General features: G+C 44.0%; 1 protein-coding gene across 1 annotated transcript in view; it reads right to left on the reverse strand.

Moving 5' to 3' along the window:
- Nucleotides 1-2,202: 2,202 nt before the first annotated feature.
- The window catches only part of NR1H3 (nuclear receptor subfamily 1 group H member 3), a 47,137-nt gene continuing 29,132 nt past the window's right edge, over nt 2,203-20,207 (reverse strand). The window contains exons 6-10 of the mRNA XM_065402687.1: nt 19,727-19,906; nt 19,194-19,293; nt 7,780-7,893; nt 6,810-6,904; nt 2,203-2,377 (exon numbers count right to left, since the gene is read on the reverse strand). Coding sequence (XP_065258759.1) covers nt 2,231-2,377; nt 6,810-6,904; nt 7,780-7,893; nt 19,194-19,293; nt 19,727-19,906 — 636 coding nt within the window. The 3' untranslated portion in view covers nt 2,203-2,230. The remainder of the gene's footprint in view (nt 2,378-6,809; nt 6,905-7,779; nt 7,894-19,193; nt 19,294-19,726; nt 19,907-20,207) is intronic.

Consider the following 20,207-nt stretch of genomic DNA (forward strand, 5'->3'; position numbering starts at 1 on the left):
AGTACCAATCAAGATGGAATATGCATGCTGGATCCTGTAGTCTCCGTGTGCTGCATTGGCCCCACCGAGCCACCTCTGTATCACAGCGGTGTATGGGTCACAGAAAGATGTATAGCAAGCTGAGGACTCTCATAGGAGGTTTATCCTGCATGTGGAGAGGGTGAAGGAAGTTAAATTGGTGCCATACTGTCATTCATTCTCAACCACTTCCTCCTCCCTGCTGGGTTTTCCCCTTTTTAATAATTATCTTGGGGTTCAAAAGATTAAGACTTTATGCCAACCCTAAAATATGGTGCATCATAGCTAGTCAAAAATCCTGTATTAGGCTTTATTCTTTTGTATAAACATTAACATTTCTCAAACAGATTAGTTAAAAATACAGATTTAAACAAGAAATTTTGCAATTGCAACGAGTTATAAAAAATAACAGATTATTTTACAGATTATTACAAGTGCTTTACGAAGGTGCAGAATGAAGGCTAGAGGCAAGGGACCAACCTTGAGTGCAAAATGGACAAAAAGCCCTTGCCAGAGGCCTGGTGCTCACATACACAGCCCAAAACGATGAGCCTTGTGAACCCAGCCTCTCGGGATGCTCACTGGGCAAGCAAACATAGATCCCTGTTAGAGACAAAATACATGAAACCAGGGGACTTGGGGTTACATCTCTGGGATCAAATACTGTTTGTTGTTTCTTGCAGAATGAGAAACGCATTTTGCAATGACACTTTTCTGTTTTGTCAAATTATTGCTCTAAATACTAAAATACTTATGGACCAAGGGGTCACTGGTGAGTCTTACCATGCACAAGGTGGAAAGGAGAGGATTTAAGAAGTACATAAGAACAGCGTTACTGGGTCAGACCAAAGGTCCATCTAGCCCAGTATCCTGTCTTCCGACAGTGGCCAGTGCCAGGTGCCCCAGAGGGAATGAACAGAACAGGTAATCATCAAGTGATCCATTCCTTGTCACCCATTCCCAGCTTCTAGCAAACAGAGGCTAGGGACATCGCTGCCCACCCTGGCTAATAGCCATTGTTGGATCTATCCTCCATGAATTTATCTAGTTCTTTTTTTAACCCTGTTTCATATACAAGAGCAGGAGGGTACTCATCATACCGAGATACCTCCACATCCCACTAATCACTAACAAATGACCATACACTTGGAAAGACCTTTAGCATAAGGGAGAACACTTGGACAGAGCTGGTTATGCTCAATATTCCTGCAGACAGGGTTCTGAGAGAGTTGTGCAGCCCATAGGTTAGGCAATGCCTGCTAATATGCTATAAATATAGTGCATTCTCAGTCCCCAGCTGATAATCTTCACTCTCACTGGAACCCACTAAATATACTAAAATTTTGGTGGTTCTCGATATACTTCCACCACCTCTACTGCCCAGACACTGATGCTTCCATTCCTCTCTCTTCTCCTCCACAAACCCCAACATAAAATCTATTCCATGGTTTTTAAAGTCATTGCTTTCACCTGCTAGCAAACCAAAAGATACTATAATGATAGGCAACCTTATTAAAAAAAACCAGCTAGATGATCCATGGTTTCTCTATGGTACATAAAAGATGTCCACAGAATAACTTTCAGTAAATGGCACTGCACATTCCAGGGATCTACTTGCCAAAGGAGGGCCAGAATGAAAGGACAGCTCTAGAAATGAAGCTTCACAAAAAGGGAATGCCACCAACAGCCTCTTCTCTGGGAATCTTTGTGAAGGGCAGCACATCATAGAGACTTTAAATACAGGGAATACAAGAAAACCCCCAGCACATCGACATAAACTTCCCCTAAGAACCCTGGGGAAGCCTTTGGGGCTAGGATGCTCTCAGTGAACATTTAACAAGTTCCTGCAAATTCACTTTCAGAATCAATGAAAAGGGAAAGGAAGGTGGGGCAAAACCCCAGAACACGTACTTAGAAAAAAGACAGACATTGAAGAAACATTTGGGGTGGGATGTTCATCGCTAGCATTTTCAGGCGTTTCACACATGATCCCATTTCTAGGAGGCACTAAATCAAAGATTACAAAAACATCTGATCTCTCCCAGATGCCTTATGCACAGTCTCATCACATCAGAGAAACCACAGGCTCATCACTCTGCACTGCCCAGCCCAGCCCCCAATTCAGTGCTTTGGAGAGGGGAGGCTGGCTTCTTGTTAGCAAGGGATGGGAGGTGGTGTTACTTCAGCAGGTCAGTTCCCTGGGAGCACATAGTCACTCATGCACATCCCAGATTTCTGAGAGCAGGGGAGGGAGTTTCTTGTCCTGTAGTCGAAGGGCAAAAACTTGTTCGGAGTGGACACTGCTTAGAGTCCGAAGACTGACCAGTTTCATTAACATCCGAGGGAACATCAGATGGTCCTGCAGGGTCACACAAATAGACAGTCATAAGTAAATCCAGAATCTTGCTCACAAGACAAACCACCTACTGGATGCATTAAAAGCACAAGCTCACATCCTCCGATACCAGCATCTCCCAGTACAGAATAGGACAGGAGCACCAGTGTGGGGAGATCATAGCTACTCCAGACTCAGCATTTCCCAGTAGGGTGCTGCTGGGAATGGTGCAGGATTATAGGCTGGGGGAGTTAATAACTATAGCTGAACTAATAACTAATATTTTAGGTTGGTGGCCAAAATAAAAACAGGAAAAAATCATTTTGGGTTGAATGAAAATGTTTTGTTCAACCTGAAACAATTTTTGTTTCAATTTTTTCACATCTTGTAGAATAAATCTAACTAAATTTTGACTGAAAAGCTGTTTCAGAATGAAAAGTCTAAAAGTGGCTGCAGAGATGGTGTTGACAGAAGGGCTTTGGCTTCCTCAACCATGGGATGCTGTTCTGGGAAGGAGGACTGCTGGGAAGAGATGGGTTCCACCTGACAAAGAAGGGGAAGAGCATCTTTGGACATCAACTCACCAACCTAGTGAGCAGGGATTTAAACTAGGTTCAGAGGGGGCAGGTAACATAAACCTACAGATGGATATAACAAAAGGTGATCTTAACAGGGAGCTAGATGTTGAAGGTAAAATGAAAAATTACAATAAATTCATAGGAGCAACAAGAGGGGAAACAGTAAAGGAATCTGCTCATCATCTTAGATGGCTATACACAAATTCAAGGAGTAGAGAGAATAAATAGGAGGAAGTGGAAATATTAGTACATAAGCCAAATTATTACTTAATTGTCATCACTGAGATTTGGCAGGATAAATCTAATGACTGGAATATTGATATAAAGGGATATAGCTTGTTCAGGCAGGAAAAAAGGGAGGAGGTATTGCATTATACATTAAAAATGCACTTGTTCTGAGATCCAGAAGGAGGTGAGAGGCAGACCAGTTGAAAGTCTCTGGGTGAAGATAAAAGGGGAAAAACGGACAATGTCATGGTAACGGTCTACTATAGACCACCAAATCAGGAGGAGGAGGTGTAAGAGATTTCTAGAACAAATTACAGAAATATCCAAAACAAAAGACCTCATAGTAATGGTGGACTTTAACTAACCATACATCTATTGGAAAAGTAATACAGAAAAACACAAAATTTCCAATAAGTTCTTTAAATGTACTGGAGACAACTTCTTGTTTCAGAAGGTGGAGGCAGTAACCAGTGGGACAGCCAATTTAGGCTTGATTCTGACCAACAGGGAGGAACTGGTTGCGAATCTGAAGGATGAAGGCAACTTGAATGAAAGTGATTGTGAAATGATAGATTTCATGATTCTGAGGAGAGGAATGAGAGCAGCAGAATAAAGACAATGGACTTCAAAAAAGATAGGGTTACCATACGTCCGGATTTTCCCGGACATGTCCGGCTTTTTGGGCCTCAAATCCCCGTCCGGGAGGAAATCCCAAAAAGCCGGAAAATAGGAAGGGAGGGGCCGGCGGTGCTCGGCCGGGGGCCGGAGCCACTGGGGCCGGCGGTGCTCGGCCGGGGGCCGGCGGTGCCGGGAGTGCGGGGCTAGCGGTGCGGGGCCGGCGGTACTCGGCCGGGGGCCGGGGCCGGCGGTGCTCGGCCGGGGGTCGGCACCCCAGGGCCCGAGCCGAGCCGGGCGGGAGACGCCGGGGCCAGAGCCTCTTGGCCTGGGCCGGCCGGCCGCCAAAGGGAGCTGCTCGGCCGGGGGGGCCGGACTGGGCCGCGCCTCCTCACGCCCCCCGACCCCAGCCCCAGCTTACCTGCTGCCTGCCTGCTTCAGGCTTCCCGCAAATCAAATGTTCGCGGGAAGCAGGGGAGGGGGAGGAGCAGGGGGGCGAAGCGTTCAGGGGAGGGGGCGGAGTTGGGGCGAGGCCCGGGAAGGGGCGGGGCTGGGGCAGAGTTGGGGCGGGGCCGGGGCCCCGTGGAGTGTCCTCTTTTTGGACACTTAAAATATGGTAACCCTAAAAAAGCAGACTTTAACAAACTCAGAAAACTGGTAGGTAAGGTGCCATAGGAAGAAAATCTAAGGCAAAAAGGAGCTCAGGAAAGCTGGCAGTTTCTCAGAGACAATATTAAAGGCACAATAGCAAACTATCCCAATGCAAGAAAGATATAAAGACTAGTAAGAGGCTGTTACGTGGTGTGCCTGGCCCTTTAAGGCCCCCTGCTGGAGGCTTTGTGGTCCTATCATACCCCAGCCCAGGAAAGGAGCAGCAAAGGTGGGTCCTCCAGGACTGCCTAGAAAGTCTGCGCAGAAGCAGCTAATCAGAGCACAGCAGCCTCAGATAAAAGGAACTGCAGGCAGCAGAACTGAGCAGGTCAGTTCCTAGCTAGGACTGGAAGGGAGGGAATATAAATATAAATATAATATAATATAATATAATATAATATATAATATAATATAATCTGCTCAGAGGCACTCAATAGTCTAATTTACTGGCCCTGAGAAGAAGAGGACCTGACAACTGTAACCTTAAGGTAATGGGTGAAAGGAAAGGGCTATGTGGGAAAATGCCCAGGAAATAGCAGCAGCAACCTGGAGGAAGCAGTACGTGGGTGCTGTTTACAGGGTCCCTGGGTTGGGATTTGGCTAATGGGAAAGCCTGGGTTTTCCCACTGGAGAAGTAGCAAAAGTCCTGAGAAAGGGACAAAGCCTGTTGAGAAGCCTGATTGTTAAAGGGCCCAGAAACAGGGCTGAAGACCCACATGAGGGTTGACAGTGTGTTTAAACTCGTTACCCTGGAAGGATATCTTTGCGCATTCATATTGACTATGTGATTTGGTTGGAGGACTGAGCCACTGCAGACCCCCAATGAGGTTGACAACGTACAGTGGGTGCTAGGAGAAAACAGATTGCAGCATCACACCTAGCCAATTAGAGGTGCTCATGAGAAGTGAGTGCCCTCCGTCACAGAGACCAATATAGCTTCACCAGGAGCTCTCTAACGAACTTAAAACCAAAGAGGAATCCTACAAAATGTGGAAACATGGATAAATTTCTAAGGATGCGCAAAAAGATTAGAGCAAGCATGTAGGGACAAAATCAAAGATTATGGCACAAATGAGTTACATGTAGCAAAGAACACAAAAAGCAATAAGAAGAGGTTTTATGAATACATTAAGAGCAAGAGAAAGGAAAGTGTAGGTCCACTACTTAGCAGGGAAGGAGAGCAAATAACATGCATTAAGAAGGTTGAGGTATTTAATGCCTATTTTGCTTCAGACTTCACTGGAAAGATTAATGGTGACCAGATACTTAACAAGGGGGAAGAATACATGCCAAGACAGGGAAAGAATAAGTTAAATAATATTTAGATAAGTTAGATGTATTAAAGGCGGCAAGGCCTAATGAAATTCATCCTAGGGTACTTAAGGAATTAACTGAATCTCGGGGGTTATAGTGTCTCTCAAACTGAATATGAAACAACAATGTGATGGAGTTGTGGAAAAAGGCTAGTATTCTGGGGTGTATTAACAGGAGTGTTGTATGTCATAAAAGGTAGGTAACCTGCTCTACTCTGCACTGGTGAGGCCTCAGCTGGTATACTGAGTCCAGTTCTGTGTGCACCACTTTAGGAAAGATGTGGTAAACTGGAGAGTCCAGAGGAGAGCAACAAAAATGATAAATAGTTTAGAAAACCTGACCTGTGAGGAAAGGCTAAAAAAAGCTTGGCATGCTCCATCGGGGCTGGGGGAGATGGAGTGGAGACCTGATAACAGGTTTTTCAAATACTGTATGTTAAGGGCTGTTCTAGACTGTCACCTGAAAGTAGGCTAAGAAGTAATGGGCTTAATCTTTAGGAATAGCAATTTAGGTTAGATATTAGGAAATCCTTTCTAACTATAAAAAGATAGATAAATCACAGGACTAGGTTTCCAAGGGAGGTTGTGGAATCCCCATCATTGGAGGTTTTAAGAACAGGTATAATGCCTGTGGTCTAGGTTTATTTGGTCCTGCCTCAATGCAGAGGGCTGGACTAGATGACCACTCAATGACCCTTCTAGACCTACATTTCCATGATTTTATGATTTCTCCAAAAAATTTGACCTAAACTACTTGCCAAATTTCACCCAATTCATTAATAGTTTTGGTTAACCGAAAGTGCATTTTTCATCAAACTATTCATCCAAAACATTTTGCCCAGCTCTACTCAAAACTCCTCCAGTTCCAGCCTCTACCAATAGGAGGTCCTGTAGGGGACTGGTACAAGGTTGCTGGCTATTGGGGAATAGCTGAAGGAAATGATGCATGACCACTGACTGCAGAAGATTCATTCAGGGAGTGGGGAATTAGAGGAGCATATCAATCATAAAATCAACTCTCACACATACACTAGTGTTTATTCATTTTTCAGGACTCAGCCAGGCACTTACATTTGGTCTGTGGATGCAAATGTAAGAATGAAGGGCCTCTACATAGGTGTGCTGCAGTCTCTCCACCAGGGACTGATCCTGCACATTTGGTCGGTCTGCCAAGGAACAGGTTAGACATTAGTAGGTAGCTGTAGGCAGCCTGGCCAGTCTTGACATCGCAGGCTAAAACTAATCCTAATCCCTGGACTAGCCCTGAGTCTTGTCCGGTACTCTCCCTATGAGATAGCATACAGCCAAGATGCCTCCTGCAAGACAGCAGTAGTTGTGAGAATCAGTTTCTCGTGTCTGTCTTTATCAGCCACATTTTGAAAGTTATTGAGTAAGTTTGTAACCTCCTGCCACAAAGTAAAATCAGAGTCAGGGCAGCCTGGTCTAGCTCACTGGGCCTCACATTCCAGTCGCAATGGAGATGTGAGGTTGTGATCATTCAGGGAGGGATGGGAGAATCTCTCTTGCAGGAGGGTTACTGGGAGAAATAATGAAAAATAAGAAAATATCTATTCCCTCACAGTATAAATTTTCAAAGAATAGAGACAAGATTGATCTGATAACTTCTCTGCGTGGCACTTTAATGACTCAGAAGCTGTAATGGGCACAGACTCCAAAATACCTTTCACTGACCACTAGATGTCACTATTACCCTACACCAAGGGACAACATGAGCATTCACCAAACAGTAAACTGATGGTTTCTAGCTAGAAGAGACACTACAGACTACATTTCAGTTAATTTGGTACAGGTCATGAAGCAGTAGAGAATTCCCCTCATTATGGGGGCAACTCAAAGAGTCTGAGTATAATGATTACTCAGAGCATATGTGATATTGTGTTACCACGGCACCCATACTAGGATACTGCCCCCTCTGCTATACCCTTGTCACTCCTCCTCTGCTTCTGACCTCACATCTGCTCTATCCTTCCTTCCCTTTGATTCAGTGCTGCTGCTCTCTGGCCCCTTCCTGGCTTTTTACCTGCAGAGAAAATGTTGATGGCGATTAAAAGTGCATATTCAGCATCGTTGAGCTGTAGGTCATTCATTCCCTTTGAAAACTCAAAGATAGGGTTAATGAACTCGAACTGTAGGCCTAGAGAAAACAGAAAAGAAAGGTGTAGGGATTAGTATTGGCCACTGCTCCCTGCCTCTAACCCCCCTGGATGAGACTTCCAGTTTTCTTGCAGTGAGTTACTGGGGGGAAGACCATCTGGGGAGCAGGTGGGGCCCATCCCCACATTGCTGCAGAGCTCACAGGAGAAACTGTTCCCTTATCTGCATTACCCCAATATGTTCCGGGGCCAATGGCAAATTGGGTCCCTCCCTCATACTGCTCCATTACTGGGGAACGTGTGTCAGACTCTGCAACAGAGTCCTGAGGACCTGCACTTGAGCCAGCACTCTACTCACTATTAGGTTCCTTGGAGAAGGCCTAATGGAACAGAGGTGTACCTGATTAACAAGCCAGATTGGGGATGGTGAGCCAATTAGACCATTAACAGGGAAACTGTCTAAAAGGGCACAGGAAGGTGTACTTGGGGTGGGAAAGGAGAGAAACAGAAATCTAGGAGAGCTTAACAAAGGGGGTCCTCTGAGTAGATGCCTTAGCTCTGCTCCTATTGGAGAAGGGGTTAGAAAGTTGAGATACAATGTGTAAAGGTGTGGAGACACTGCTATGTATTGGTGGAGGGATTAAAACACTGTCAACACCATTATGTAGTTTTACAAGCAAGAAGGTCTCAGTGTGGTCTGTTTGTGGATGAGGCAGGGGTGTAACGTACTATCCCATCACAGACCCCAACAGTAGTAATTGGTACATGATACCACAAAGGCTTAAATACCTCTGGACACCTTAACAGGTAATTGCTAAAATGAAAGAATCATATCAGTTACACCAAAAATCTGTCAAAAAGCCAAGCGCCTAGGTGTTTCTATTTTAAAAACAAAAAAATCTCTTCCACTCCAGCTCCCTACCATAAACCCCTTAAATCCATACCTAGAAGCCACCTACCTTGAATCCAATCCCATTTCATAAATCTCACCACTATTTTCCCTAGTCTCTCATCCCATAATGGGTTTAAGATGGAATGGTTTGCTATTCAACATGAAAATAATTTTTTTTAAAAGATACATAAGGCCCTAAATTCATGATATTGTGAATCCTGCAATAGAAACATAGGGACCGCAAGGTTCATCTAGTCCAGCCCCCTGCCAAGAAGCAGGATCTATTGTCTAAACCAATCAAGACAGATGGCTATGCGGCCTCCTTTTGAAAAGGAAGTGAAGGAACTTCCACAACCTCCTGAGGCAGTCTGTTCCATTAGGAAGTTTTTCCTGAGATTTAATCTAAATCTGCTATGCTGTAGTTTGAACCCACTGCCTCTTGTCCTGCCCTCTGTCATAAAATAAAATAACTTTTCTCCATCTTCTTATGGCAGTCTTTCAAGTATCTGAAGACTGCTATCATATCTCTTCTTTTCCAAACTGAACATACCCAGTTCCTTCAGCCTTTGCTCATATGGCTTGCATTCCATCCCTTTGATCATCTTTGTCACTCACCCCTGGATCCTTTTCAGGTTTTCTACCTCCTTTCTATACATTAGTGACCAAAACTGGACACAGTACTCCAGCTGAGCCCTAACCAGTGCCAAGTAGAGTGGTACTATCGCTTCCCATGACTCGCATGATATGCCTCTGGTAATGCAACCTAAAATTGCATTTGCATGGTTTGTGGGGGGTTGTTGTTGTTTTTTTTTCCCCCCTCAACAGCATAGCATTGCTGACTCATGTTGAGGTTGTGATCCACCACAACTCCCAGATCCTTCTCAGCAGTGCTGCTGCCAAGTCAGTTTTCCCCCATTCTCTATTTGTACATTTAGTTTTTCTTCCCTAAATGTAGCACCTTACATTTATTTGTTGAATTTAATTTTGGTGGCTGTAGCCCAGTTCTCCAATTTATCAAGATCCCTCTGAATTTTAGCTCTATCCTCCTACATATTGACAACACCCCCTAGCTTTGTCATCTGCAAACTCTATTAGTATGCTCTCTATACCTACCATCCAGGTAATTAATAAAGATGTTAAACAAGATCAGACCCAGAACAGAACCCTGTGGAATCCCACTTGAGACCTCCCTTCAATCCAACATCATTCCATTAATAGTTACTCTTGGTTTACAGTTGTTTAACCAATTATGTATCCACTTAATGGTAGTTCAGTTGAGTCTGATAAGCAAGCTGTAGAAATGTGGACTGTCATGTGGGACTGTGTCAAAAGCCTTGCTGAAGTCCAGGTATATTATGTCCACTGCATTTCCCCCTATCCATCAGTTACCCTGACAAAGAAGGAAATCAAACTGGTTTAGCATGATTTGTTTTTGGTAAATCCATGCTGGCTGCTAGTGATTACCCCTTCATCCTCCAGGTATTTGCAAATTGAATGTTTTAAACATTGCTCTAGTAGCTTCCCAGGTATTGAAATCAGGCCAACTGGCCTATAGTGCCCTCGCTCCTCCTTTTCTCCCTTTTTAAAGATGGGCACTACATTAGCCCCAGTCTCCCAGGACCTCTCCTCTCATCCATGAATTTGTAAATATTATTGCTAAGGGTAGGTTTAAGTCACGGGTATTATTAGTAAAAGTTATGGACAGGTCACAGGCAGTAAACAAAAATTTGCAGGCTGTGACCTGTCCGCGACTTGTACTATATACCCCTAACTAAAACTTGGGCCGGGGACTGCAGGGGGGGTTGACGGTTGACAGCGCATAGCCCGGGACCCATGCTGGGGGCGGGGGGAGAGAGAGAGAAGAGAGGGTTGGCAGGGCTGGCAGGCTCCCTACCCAGCTCTGCGCAGCTTCCCAGAAGCGGCCAGCATGTCCCTGCAGCTCCTAGGGGAAGGGAAGGCCAGGGAGCCTCTGTGTGCTGCCCCTGCCATGAGCACCAGCTCCACAGCTCCCATTGGCCAGGAACCACAGCCAGTGGGAGCTGCGGGGGCGGTGCATGAAGCCAGCTGCACTAGCCACTGCAGAAGTCACAGAGGTCAAGGAATCTGTGACTTCTGTGACAGACACACAGCCTTAATTATTGCCAGTAGTTCTGAGGTATCTTCAGCTAATTCTTTCAGTACCCTCAGGTGAATAGCATTTGGCCCCACTGATTTTAATTCATTCAAATTGGTCAGAATATCTGACATGTTCTTTACTTATCCTGATCTGCATCCCTTCCCCTTGATTGCCTATGGTAACTTCTCTAGTCATCCAGTCACATGTTGTTTTTTGTGAGAAGACTGAAGCAGCTCTCCTTTCCTATAACAACACTTTTTTTAATGAGAGTCATCAGCATGGATTCATATCCTCTGGAATGGTGGTTGAAGCATGAAGGGACATATGAATCTTTAGTACATCTGGCATGTAAATATCTTGCAATGCCAACTACAACAGTGCCATGTGAACGCCTCTTCTCACTTTCAGGTGAAAATGTAAACAAGAAGTGGGCAGCATTATTTCCTGAAAATGTAAACAAACTTGTTTGTCTGAGGGATTGGCTGAACAAGAAATTGGACTTTGTTTTATTTTTGAATGCAGTTATTTTTTGTGCATAATTCTACATTTGTAAGTTCAACTTTCATGATAAAGAGATTGTACTACAGTACTTGTATTAGGTGAATTGAAAAATACTATTTTTTACAATGCAGATATTTGTAATAAAAATAGAAAGTGAGCACTGTGCACTTTGTATTCTGTGGTATAACTGAAATCAACATACTTGAAAATGTAGAAAACATCCAAATATATTTCAATAAATGGTATTCTATTGTTTAATTCCACAATTAATTTTTTAATCACTTGACAGCCCTAATTCTATCAGATCATGATCAGTTCCCAATCACCTTCACATCTGCAACGAATTCAGCCCTGTTGGTCAAAACCAGATCTAAAATGGATGACCCCCTAGTTGTTTCCTCAACTTTCTGAATCTGAAAGCTGTCCCCATGCATGCTAAGAATTTGCAGGATGTACAGTAACTCCTCGCTTAACATTGTAGTTTAAGCAAAATGATGTTAAGCGAATCCAATTTCCCCATAAGAATTAACATAAATGGGGGGGGTTAGGTTCCAGGGAATTTTTTTTTGCCAGACAAGACTATATATACATACATACACACACAGTATAAGTTTTAAACAATTTAATATTGTACACAGCAATGATGATTATGAAGCTTGGTTGAGGGGATGGAGGCAGAGGGTGGGATATTTCCCAAGGAATGCCTTACTGCTAAATGATGAAGTAGCACTCAGCTGAGCCCTCAAGGGTTAACACATTGTTGTTAATGTAACCTCACACTCTACAAGGCAGCACAAATGGAGGGAGGAGACACAGCATGGCAGAGAGAGACAGACACACAGTGAGTGAGTGAGTGAGTGTGTGTGTGTGTGTGATGCGCATTGCCCCTTTAAGTACACTGAGCCCACTAAGTACACTGCCTTTTTAAGTAGATCAGCAACTTGAGACAGCAGCTGCTGCCAGCAACCTTGCTCAATCCTGAGCCCTGTCATGTCCCCCCTGATCTGTGGAGATGGGGGGCAGGAATGGGGGGAGGGAGACATCCTGACATCAGCATCCTTTCTCCCCCCCCCCCCCCCAGGAAGCAGGAGGCTCCTGGGACAAGCTCCAAGGCAGAGGGCAGGAGCAGCACAGGGCACTGGGGGAGGGACAGCTGAACTGCACAGCAATTGATAGCCTGCTGGGCAGCTGCCGCAGAGGAAATTTAGGGGAGCTGATAGGGGGGCTGCTGGTCCACCCTGGTTCCAAGCCCCCACCAGCTAGCTCCAATGGGCAGCTCTTTCTGCAAGTAGTGGACGAAGCAGGTGGCTGCCAAGCAACGTTATAAGGGAGCATTGTGCAACTTTAAATGAGCATGTTCCCTAATTGATCAGCAACGAAACAACATTAACCGGGACAACATTAAGTGAGGAGTTACTGTATTAAGCTTCCATTGCAATTTCGACAGTGGGATTCTCCATCGTATGCAGGGCTGATAGCACAAGCCACAGCTGTCAGCCCTGGGCGGCCGATAGCAGGAGCCCCCAGCTCTCAGCTCTAGATGGTCAACAGCAGAAAAGTAATGGACCTTATTACTGCAAATAATTATAATTATCCATTATTTTCTGCAATTTCCCCCTCTCCTCCCCCCTCATGGCTTATCCACAATTTTTGGACAATCATCCTGCAGTTCAAGTAGGGCCTTAAAGATATAGCAATAGATCCCTCGGCATTCTCAGTGAATGATGATACCTCAGCCCACTCTGTCTTATTTCACTGAACAAAGTTAATGGAACTGATCCCTCAGGACTCCACAAGGGAATGGGATCAGGGTTGATGAGTAATTTCCCATCACTCCCAAAAGGAATAACTGGAGTTGTTAAATAATTCCATCCACACTAGAGTTAGTAACCATAATATGATTAAGTTCAACATTGCCAGGGGAGGCTGAAGAATTTACCAAACAATTACTATGGTGCCACTCACTATTAGAAAGTGAGATTTAAAAAATAGAAACTTGAACCAAGTAAGTCAAACAGGCCCTAAAGCAAAAATGAAGAAATTAAAATCCTTAGACTAAGCGGCCACTCAAGTGGCCAAGTTCAAGAGGTTATTCCAGCCACTCAGCCTCCGGGAATGGAAATCCAACCCAAATAAAGCCAATAAAAAGGAACAAACTACCATAAGTATGATGGAAATGAGGACTAATATATCTGCTGGACCATCAGGGAATGATGGGAACAACTGCAGTGCCTAAGATACTGCAGAAAAACTAGATTTCTCCACATTAGTCTTCACCAAGGAAGGAACCCTTGGATCTACTCTTTCCAAGTAATAAAAATGAGGCACACTCAAAAACTGAGGTGTCAAAAAAGTAGGTACTAGAACAAAACATCAACAACCTAGATGGCAGAGTGGGATTAATGCACTAGGCCTAGATATGACGTTATTGACATGAACTGTGACGATAGAGATCATTGTTGCAACCAAGGTCCTGTAGTGGCACCAAATCTTGTAAAAAGGAGGTCAAGTAAGGTGTCTATGAAAAGGTTATAATTTGCTGGTTATGATTATGCTATCTGTATGCATGTATCATTTTTGTATTTAAAGTTATAAGTATTGGCTCTATACTGCCTGTATTTCAAACTTGTGCTACGCTTCTGGGTGACACCCCAGAGAGTTTGGCATCAGCACTGCCTAGCCTGCTTGATGGCCCATTAAGGACCATCAGCTATACAACTGACCCATTGAGAGAAGGCAGATATACCTTATGATTCAGCAAGGCATGCAGGGACATGCCTATGGAGAGAACTCTGAGGCTTTCAAGCCATGTGCTGGGCAGCTTGTGTTTGAAACAAAGGAAGCACAGGCCGCATGGCAAGAGACTATAAAAGGCAGCTGCATCCCCTCCATCTTATCTTCAATCCTGCTTCTGACCTCTGGAGGAACTGTGCTTGAAACTGAAGCTCTGAACAAACAACTGAACAACCCATCCAAGCTGGGATGTTTGTACTCCAGAAACTTGATTTATTTAAATCAGCAGTAATCCCATCAAGCCTGAACTAAGAACTTTGCAATTGTTGTATGTATTTGATTCCATTTAACCAATTTTAACTCTCATCTATATTTCTTTCTTTTTATGAATAAACCTTTTGATTTTAGATTCTAAAGGATTGGCAACAGTGTGATTTGTGGGTAAGATTTGACTTGTATATTGACCAGGGTCAGGGGCTTGGTCCTTTGGGATCGGGAGAACCTTTTTTCTTTTACTGGCGTATTGGTTTTCATAACCATTCATCCCCATAAGGAGCAGTGCTGGTGGTGATACTGGGAAACTGGAGTGTCTAAGGGAATTGCTTGTATGACTTCTGGTTAGCCCGGGGAGTAAAACCGAAGTCCTCTCTGTTTGGCTGGTTTGGTGTGCAAAGGACCCCCAGCCTTGGGCTGTAACTGCCCTGCTCTAAACAATTTGTCCTGAATTGATACTCTCAGTAGTGTCCAAAGGCCGTTTTATTACAGTGGCGTAGTCCCCAGCTTGTGGAGTTACATTACAAGATCAGAATTTCAGCTTTCATTTAAAAAGTTTCAAGCCCTCATGGTCTCAAGCGAAAGCTTGATAACATGCACTGAATGCAGCTCATATCCATCTGAATTTTCAGCCTGAAAAAATAACTCCAAGAGGTATGAACTAGAGTTCGAGTGTGTCTTCAAAATAATAGCTAAAGAGAGTGCCAACTGATATAATTGACTTCCTCTTTCAAATCAGCCTTTGTCAAAGTCCCTCACAAGACGTTATAACGGAAATTAACACATGCGGCGAAAGGCAAAGTTTTTATGTCATGGCTCAAACTGGCTAAGATACAGAAAACAAAGAATAGGAATAAATAGGTCCTAACAAAGCTAGACAAACACCCAATGGCAGATGACATGCATTGTTGACAAGTCCAAGTTGGAAAGAATTATCTGAACTACTTATACACACTGCTGGATTCACTGTGAACAGGTCAATGAAGATTTCTGCTCAGTGTGCAACAGCCAAAAATAAACAAATGTTTGGATGCATAAGGAATGGAATAGAAAGTAATGCTGAAATTATTATAATAGCTTTTTTATAAATCAATGGTACACCCTCACCTAGAATACTAGAATTCCATTCTAGTTCTATACAAACGTGATCATGTTGGTATAAATAGGGGTACCACTGCAGGCAGGCTAGAGCAAAGTGATGAGGGTTTGGGGGTTGTTGTTTTTTTGCATTTAGCACCAAATGCAAAAATAGTGGTCATTCTAACTGCATTTGGCAGTGAGTTCCACTGTTTCAGTCCAGCTCAGATGAAGGTTAGTCTTCCACAAGCACAAGTTTCATGCTATTTGACAAGGTTTTTATTCCAGTTGAACATATCTGGTGTGGGAAGGTTGTGGTCAGGGAAGGACAGAGAGAATCTCTCAGGTAACTAGGGCTAATCCCATTTCAACAAGATTGGGGGGGGAGATCATTTTTTAATCTATCAAAATCAGATTCTAATTTAAATTAAATACAGGTTCATTTAAAAAAATAAATCTGTAATTTAAAATTAAAATGTGAAATTGACAACCTATGGGAAGGCATAAATGTATTATCTACAAAAATCCTTTAAATTAAAAACAAAGCAGTTCATATTTGCTACCAAGTTTTAAAGAAAGTCAAACTACTGACTTGATGGTAAGAACCCAGAACCAGAGTTTGTTGAATGCTAAACCAGCTTTTGACAGCAGTAACTTCTTCTGCAAATACAGAGCGAATATTTTCTTCACTTCAATTTATTCTGTTCAATGACCAGTTAAAATTGAAAATTTAAGAAATCAATGGGCAGTTGAAAAAGTAGGAAAGTTTGTTTTCCTCTTCCAATCTATGAATAAAAACTAGGTGTGAGAGGATGAAATCTACTAGTTCTAAAGTCTTGAAGGACTTGGTGACCAGTAATTATTTCAATTCACTAACTACAGATAATTCTTCCTTTGTTTAATTAGTTTTTAAAAGCAAAATGTGTTTTGATAAACTTTGATACTTTTCCTTATTTCCAGCATACTTACGGTCATTAAATTTAATAAACTAAATTTAAAAAAAATAAAATTGTGTATTTGTAATTGAATTTGAATTTCCATCCAAATAGAGCTTGACACAAATCACAAGTAAAAAATTAATAATCACCTAGTAAATAAGAAATGCATCTTGCATCATTTTTTAAAATAATAAAAAATGTAAAAATTAAGAATATGAATAAATGTAACTTCATATAATATACATTTATATAGCTTATAGCAGTAGTTCTCAACCAGTGGTCTGGGGCCCGCCAAGCAGGACCAGAGTTAGACTCGCTGGGGCCCAGGGCAGAAAGCTGAAGCCCCACTGCATGGGGCTGAAGCCTGGGGCCCTGAGCCCCCCACCTGGAGCTGAAGCATAAGCCTGAGCAACTGGGGTATGGGGCCCTGGGCAATTGCCCTGCTTGCTACCCCTTAATGGCAAACCCTGGCTTTTATATGCAGAAAACTAGTTGTTGTGGCACAGGTGGGCCGAGGAGTTTTTATAGCATGTGGGGGGTTGGGGAGGAGGCTCAGAAAGAAAAAGATTGAGAACGCCTGGTTTACAGTGTATCCCTTGGGTTAGCAAGGAGAAGCACCAAATTTAGTGTAAAGGCTATATTTAGTTGCCTTTACACTAAATTTCTTTGGGATAACTAAAAAGTACAAATGCAAAACGTGATTAAAATATATTATTTAAATCAAGGTTTCCTGCTTGCTGATATAAATCATAATCAAAATTGATTTAAATCAATCAATCAACTGTGCACATAGGGCTTTGAAAATCAGAACATCAGAACTCAGTTTTAGTGGGGTGCCAGTGCAGAGAGTGCATTCCGGGGTGATCTGTTCCTGGCAACCTGTAATACTGAGCAGAATCACTGCTACACTCTGAATTAGCTAGAGATTTTTTCAGAGCGTGTCTTTGTTCATAGATATAAAGGATTGCAGTAGTTAAGCCCCATGGACCACTGTCTCCAGAACTGAGTCCTACAGGATTGGGCATAATCTTCTGGCCATATGCAAATAAAGTGGTGTGTTGGAAGGTGGTTGGTGGGGGAGAGATTTGCCACTATCGATATTCAAGCAATAGGACTCCCATTATAGCCCATAGGAGATGATTCCATTGAGCAATACATCTTCTGATAGGGAAAAAGTAGTCTGAATGTCAGGAAAGTTTTCCTAATTTCATTCCATTACTCCTAGTTATAGCCAAGGGTTTCCCAATGAGCCACTTGGGAAACAGGACTGAATAGGGGGCAGCAATCGCCAGCGGAGGAAGAGGACGAAGGGCAATGAGGAAGCTACAAAAGAAGGGCAAGAACAGAAGTCCACAATATTGCCCTTAGGGGGTAAGTTTAAGGACCATCTTATTCAGAACCCTTGGATAGTAAGGCCTTCAGGAGCAGGACCTGCTAACTTTTTTAGTCTGGTCATCATGTACATGGATAGGATTATAGAAAACATCATAAAATCCATCTCTGACAGGATGCTGATGATGACCTGTTTACATAGACTCTCAGTAAATCTTGCAAGCACTATAGTTTGCCATTGGCAAACTAGCAGAAGCCCTCATGGATGAGTCAAATCAAAATCCCCAGAACCAACAGTCTTCGGGAGCACCCCAAGAGCATAAAGGGAAATTCTTAGACATACTGAGGGGGGAACTTCCACATACAGGCCTCAGCAACAGGCACAAGTTAAGGGCAGATACTCCTGAGATACAAAATCAGGGGATGGACAGCTGAAAGCCTGACTTTTCAGAAATGATTAGCGCTCTCCGCTCCTATTGGCTTCAACTGGAGTTAATGATGATCAGCATTTCTGAAATACCCAGCCTTTAGAGTATTTGAAGCCACAGAGTAACAATGACAGTTCTGTAGTACTTTGCACCTCACACGGGTCTCCTAATGTCTCAAATTGAACCATGAGCTACTGCATAAAGTTCACTTCACCACCACCACCACTGTATAGCCATCCTAGTGTCACCTCTCCTACAGCTCCCAACCTGAGCCAATACAACACAGAATGTTCAAACAAACTAGCCCTACCAAGGCCATGCTAGCTGCGTCTCCCAGAGAGGTCTCCATGAGAGACACAAGCATTGTGCAGCATAGCAGCCTCACACTCCAACAACTTAGCACCAGTTTCAGATAATAAGGCAGACCATTACCCTATGTTCCCTAGTCCCGTCCTCTCACTCCTGCCCCCCGCACCTGAATAATCAAGCCCCAGAGAGGATGCTGTGAACAGTTCACTGGCAGGTAAGTAATATGGATTTCCAAGCAGTCACAGCACCACACATTAGGTTTCTGAATCTCCAACTCTGCTCACTGAATCTAGATGCCCTCTATGCAGTGACCATTAGTGACAATACCTTCCCTAAACCCCGCTTCTCAAACCAGGTAAGGCAGCTGAAAGCAGCCATATAACCTAGAAAGAGTTGAAGAAAAAAGCCCCTCTCATTATTCCCAGGGGACAGTGGAGACAGGTGATCCTGTCTCCTACATTTCCCCAAGATGGGGCTGGAAGGGGCTAGGAGATCATTAAAGTTCGGCATCCCAGTTTCCTCTACAATCTTTGGGGCTAGTACCTGAACTGAACTGCGACTGCATGTTAAGTGGGAACTGAAGTCCCAGCAGTGCATTGCCAAGTTCCTGTTCCCAACCATCTATACCTCACCTAAACCCTGTACCTGGGTCCAGAAGCCTGCATTACAAAGGGCGGGACAGCATGGGATAGAGGGGGGAAAGGAAAAACCTATCTGCTGCACCAGCTGGGCTTCAGCTCACCTGCTTTGGCAAAGTCATCCCGATTATAGCTCAGGTCCTTCAGAAAGGTGATGCTTTCAGTCTCTGGATTGTAGCGCCGGGATGTCTCCAACAGCATCACCTAAAACACACAGAGCCGGGGGGCCACACTCACAGCCGGATTGTGAATCCAGCAAAAATGTTACAGAAGCTACAGCTTGTCCTGAAGCATCAATGTAGAAAAGTCACCTACTCACCACCATCCTGTAGCCCTCTAAATTACAGAGTAAATCCTGCCCCATCCTCAGCAGTGCCTTCTGCAGAGATAGGCTGCACCTGGAGCAGCTGGGAGCTCTCCCCAGCCAGTGCTCTTGCCCTATTCCCTACTGTACCCCATGCTTGGAGAGGATGGCACTGGAATAGTGGTTCCATATCTGAGGTTCCTTCCATCTCTCCTCCCCAGGGCGACTGCTCAAACCTGGCCCAGTATAAGCCAAAGGAGAAAAAATCCAATCCACCCACCAGAGAAACATACTTCTCTACTGGTGTCAATGGTAATGTGGCTGGATTCTCACCTCTATGGTGGATGTCTTCAGCAGAGCAATCTGATCTTCCCTGGTGAGCTCCAGGAAGCCAGGCAGCTGTTTGGCAAAGTCCACAATCTCTTGCACAGAGATGATTGCAAGCTCAGTGAAATGAGCAAAACGCTGCTGCCGTGCCTCACGGTTATGAGGGTCTGGAGCCTGAGGCCATGGCTGGGCGAGAAGAGACACAACGGGCGAGAGGGGACAGTGAAAGAAAGGAATAAAGAAAAACAATCCCCCAACCCTCTACCTTGACACTCCCCACATACAATTAGCGCATGGCCCCCACCCCTGTGACACCTCTACATTTAGCGCTTACCCCCCCCCCAATCCCCTGCACTTCCCCACGCTTAGCACATGTTCCCTGCCCCATGCCACTCCTCCATAAACGTAGTGTATGGCCCCCAGGTCGTGCCCCCTACACTTAGAGCACAGCCCTCCTGTGCTGCGCCCCTTCACTTCGCACATGACC

Source organism: Emys orbicularis, chromosome 4 (assembly GCF_028017835.1).
Source record: "Emys orbicularis isolate rEmyOrb1 chromosome 4, rEmyOrb1.hap1, whole genome shotgun sequence".
NCBI classification, from domain to species: domain Eukaryota; kingdom Metazoa; phylum Chordata; order Testudines; family Emydidae; genus Emys; species Emys orbicularis.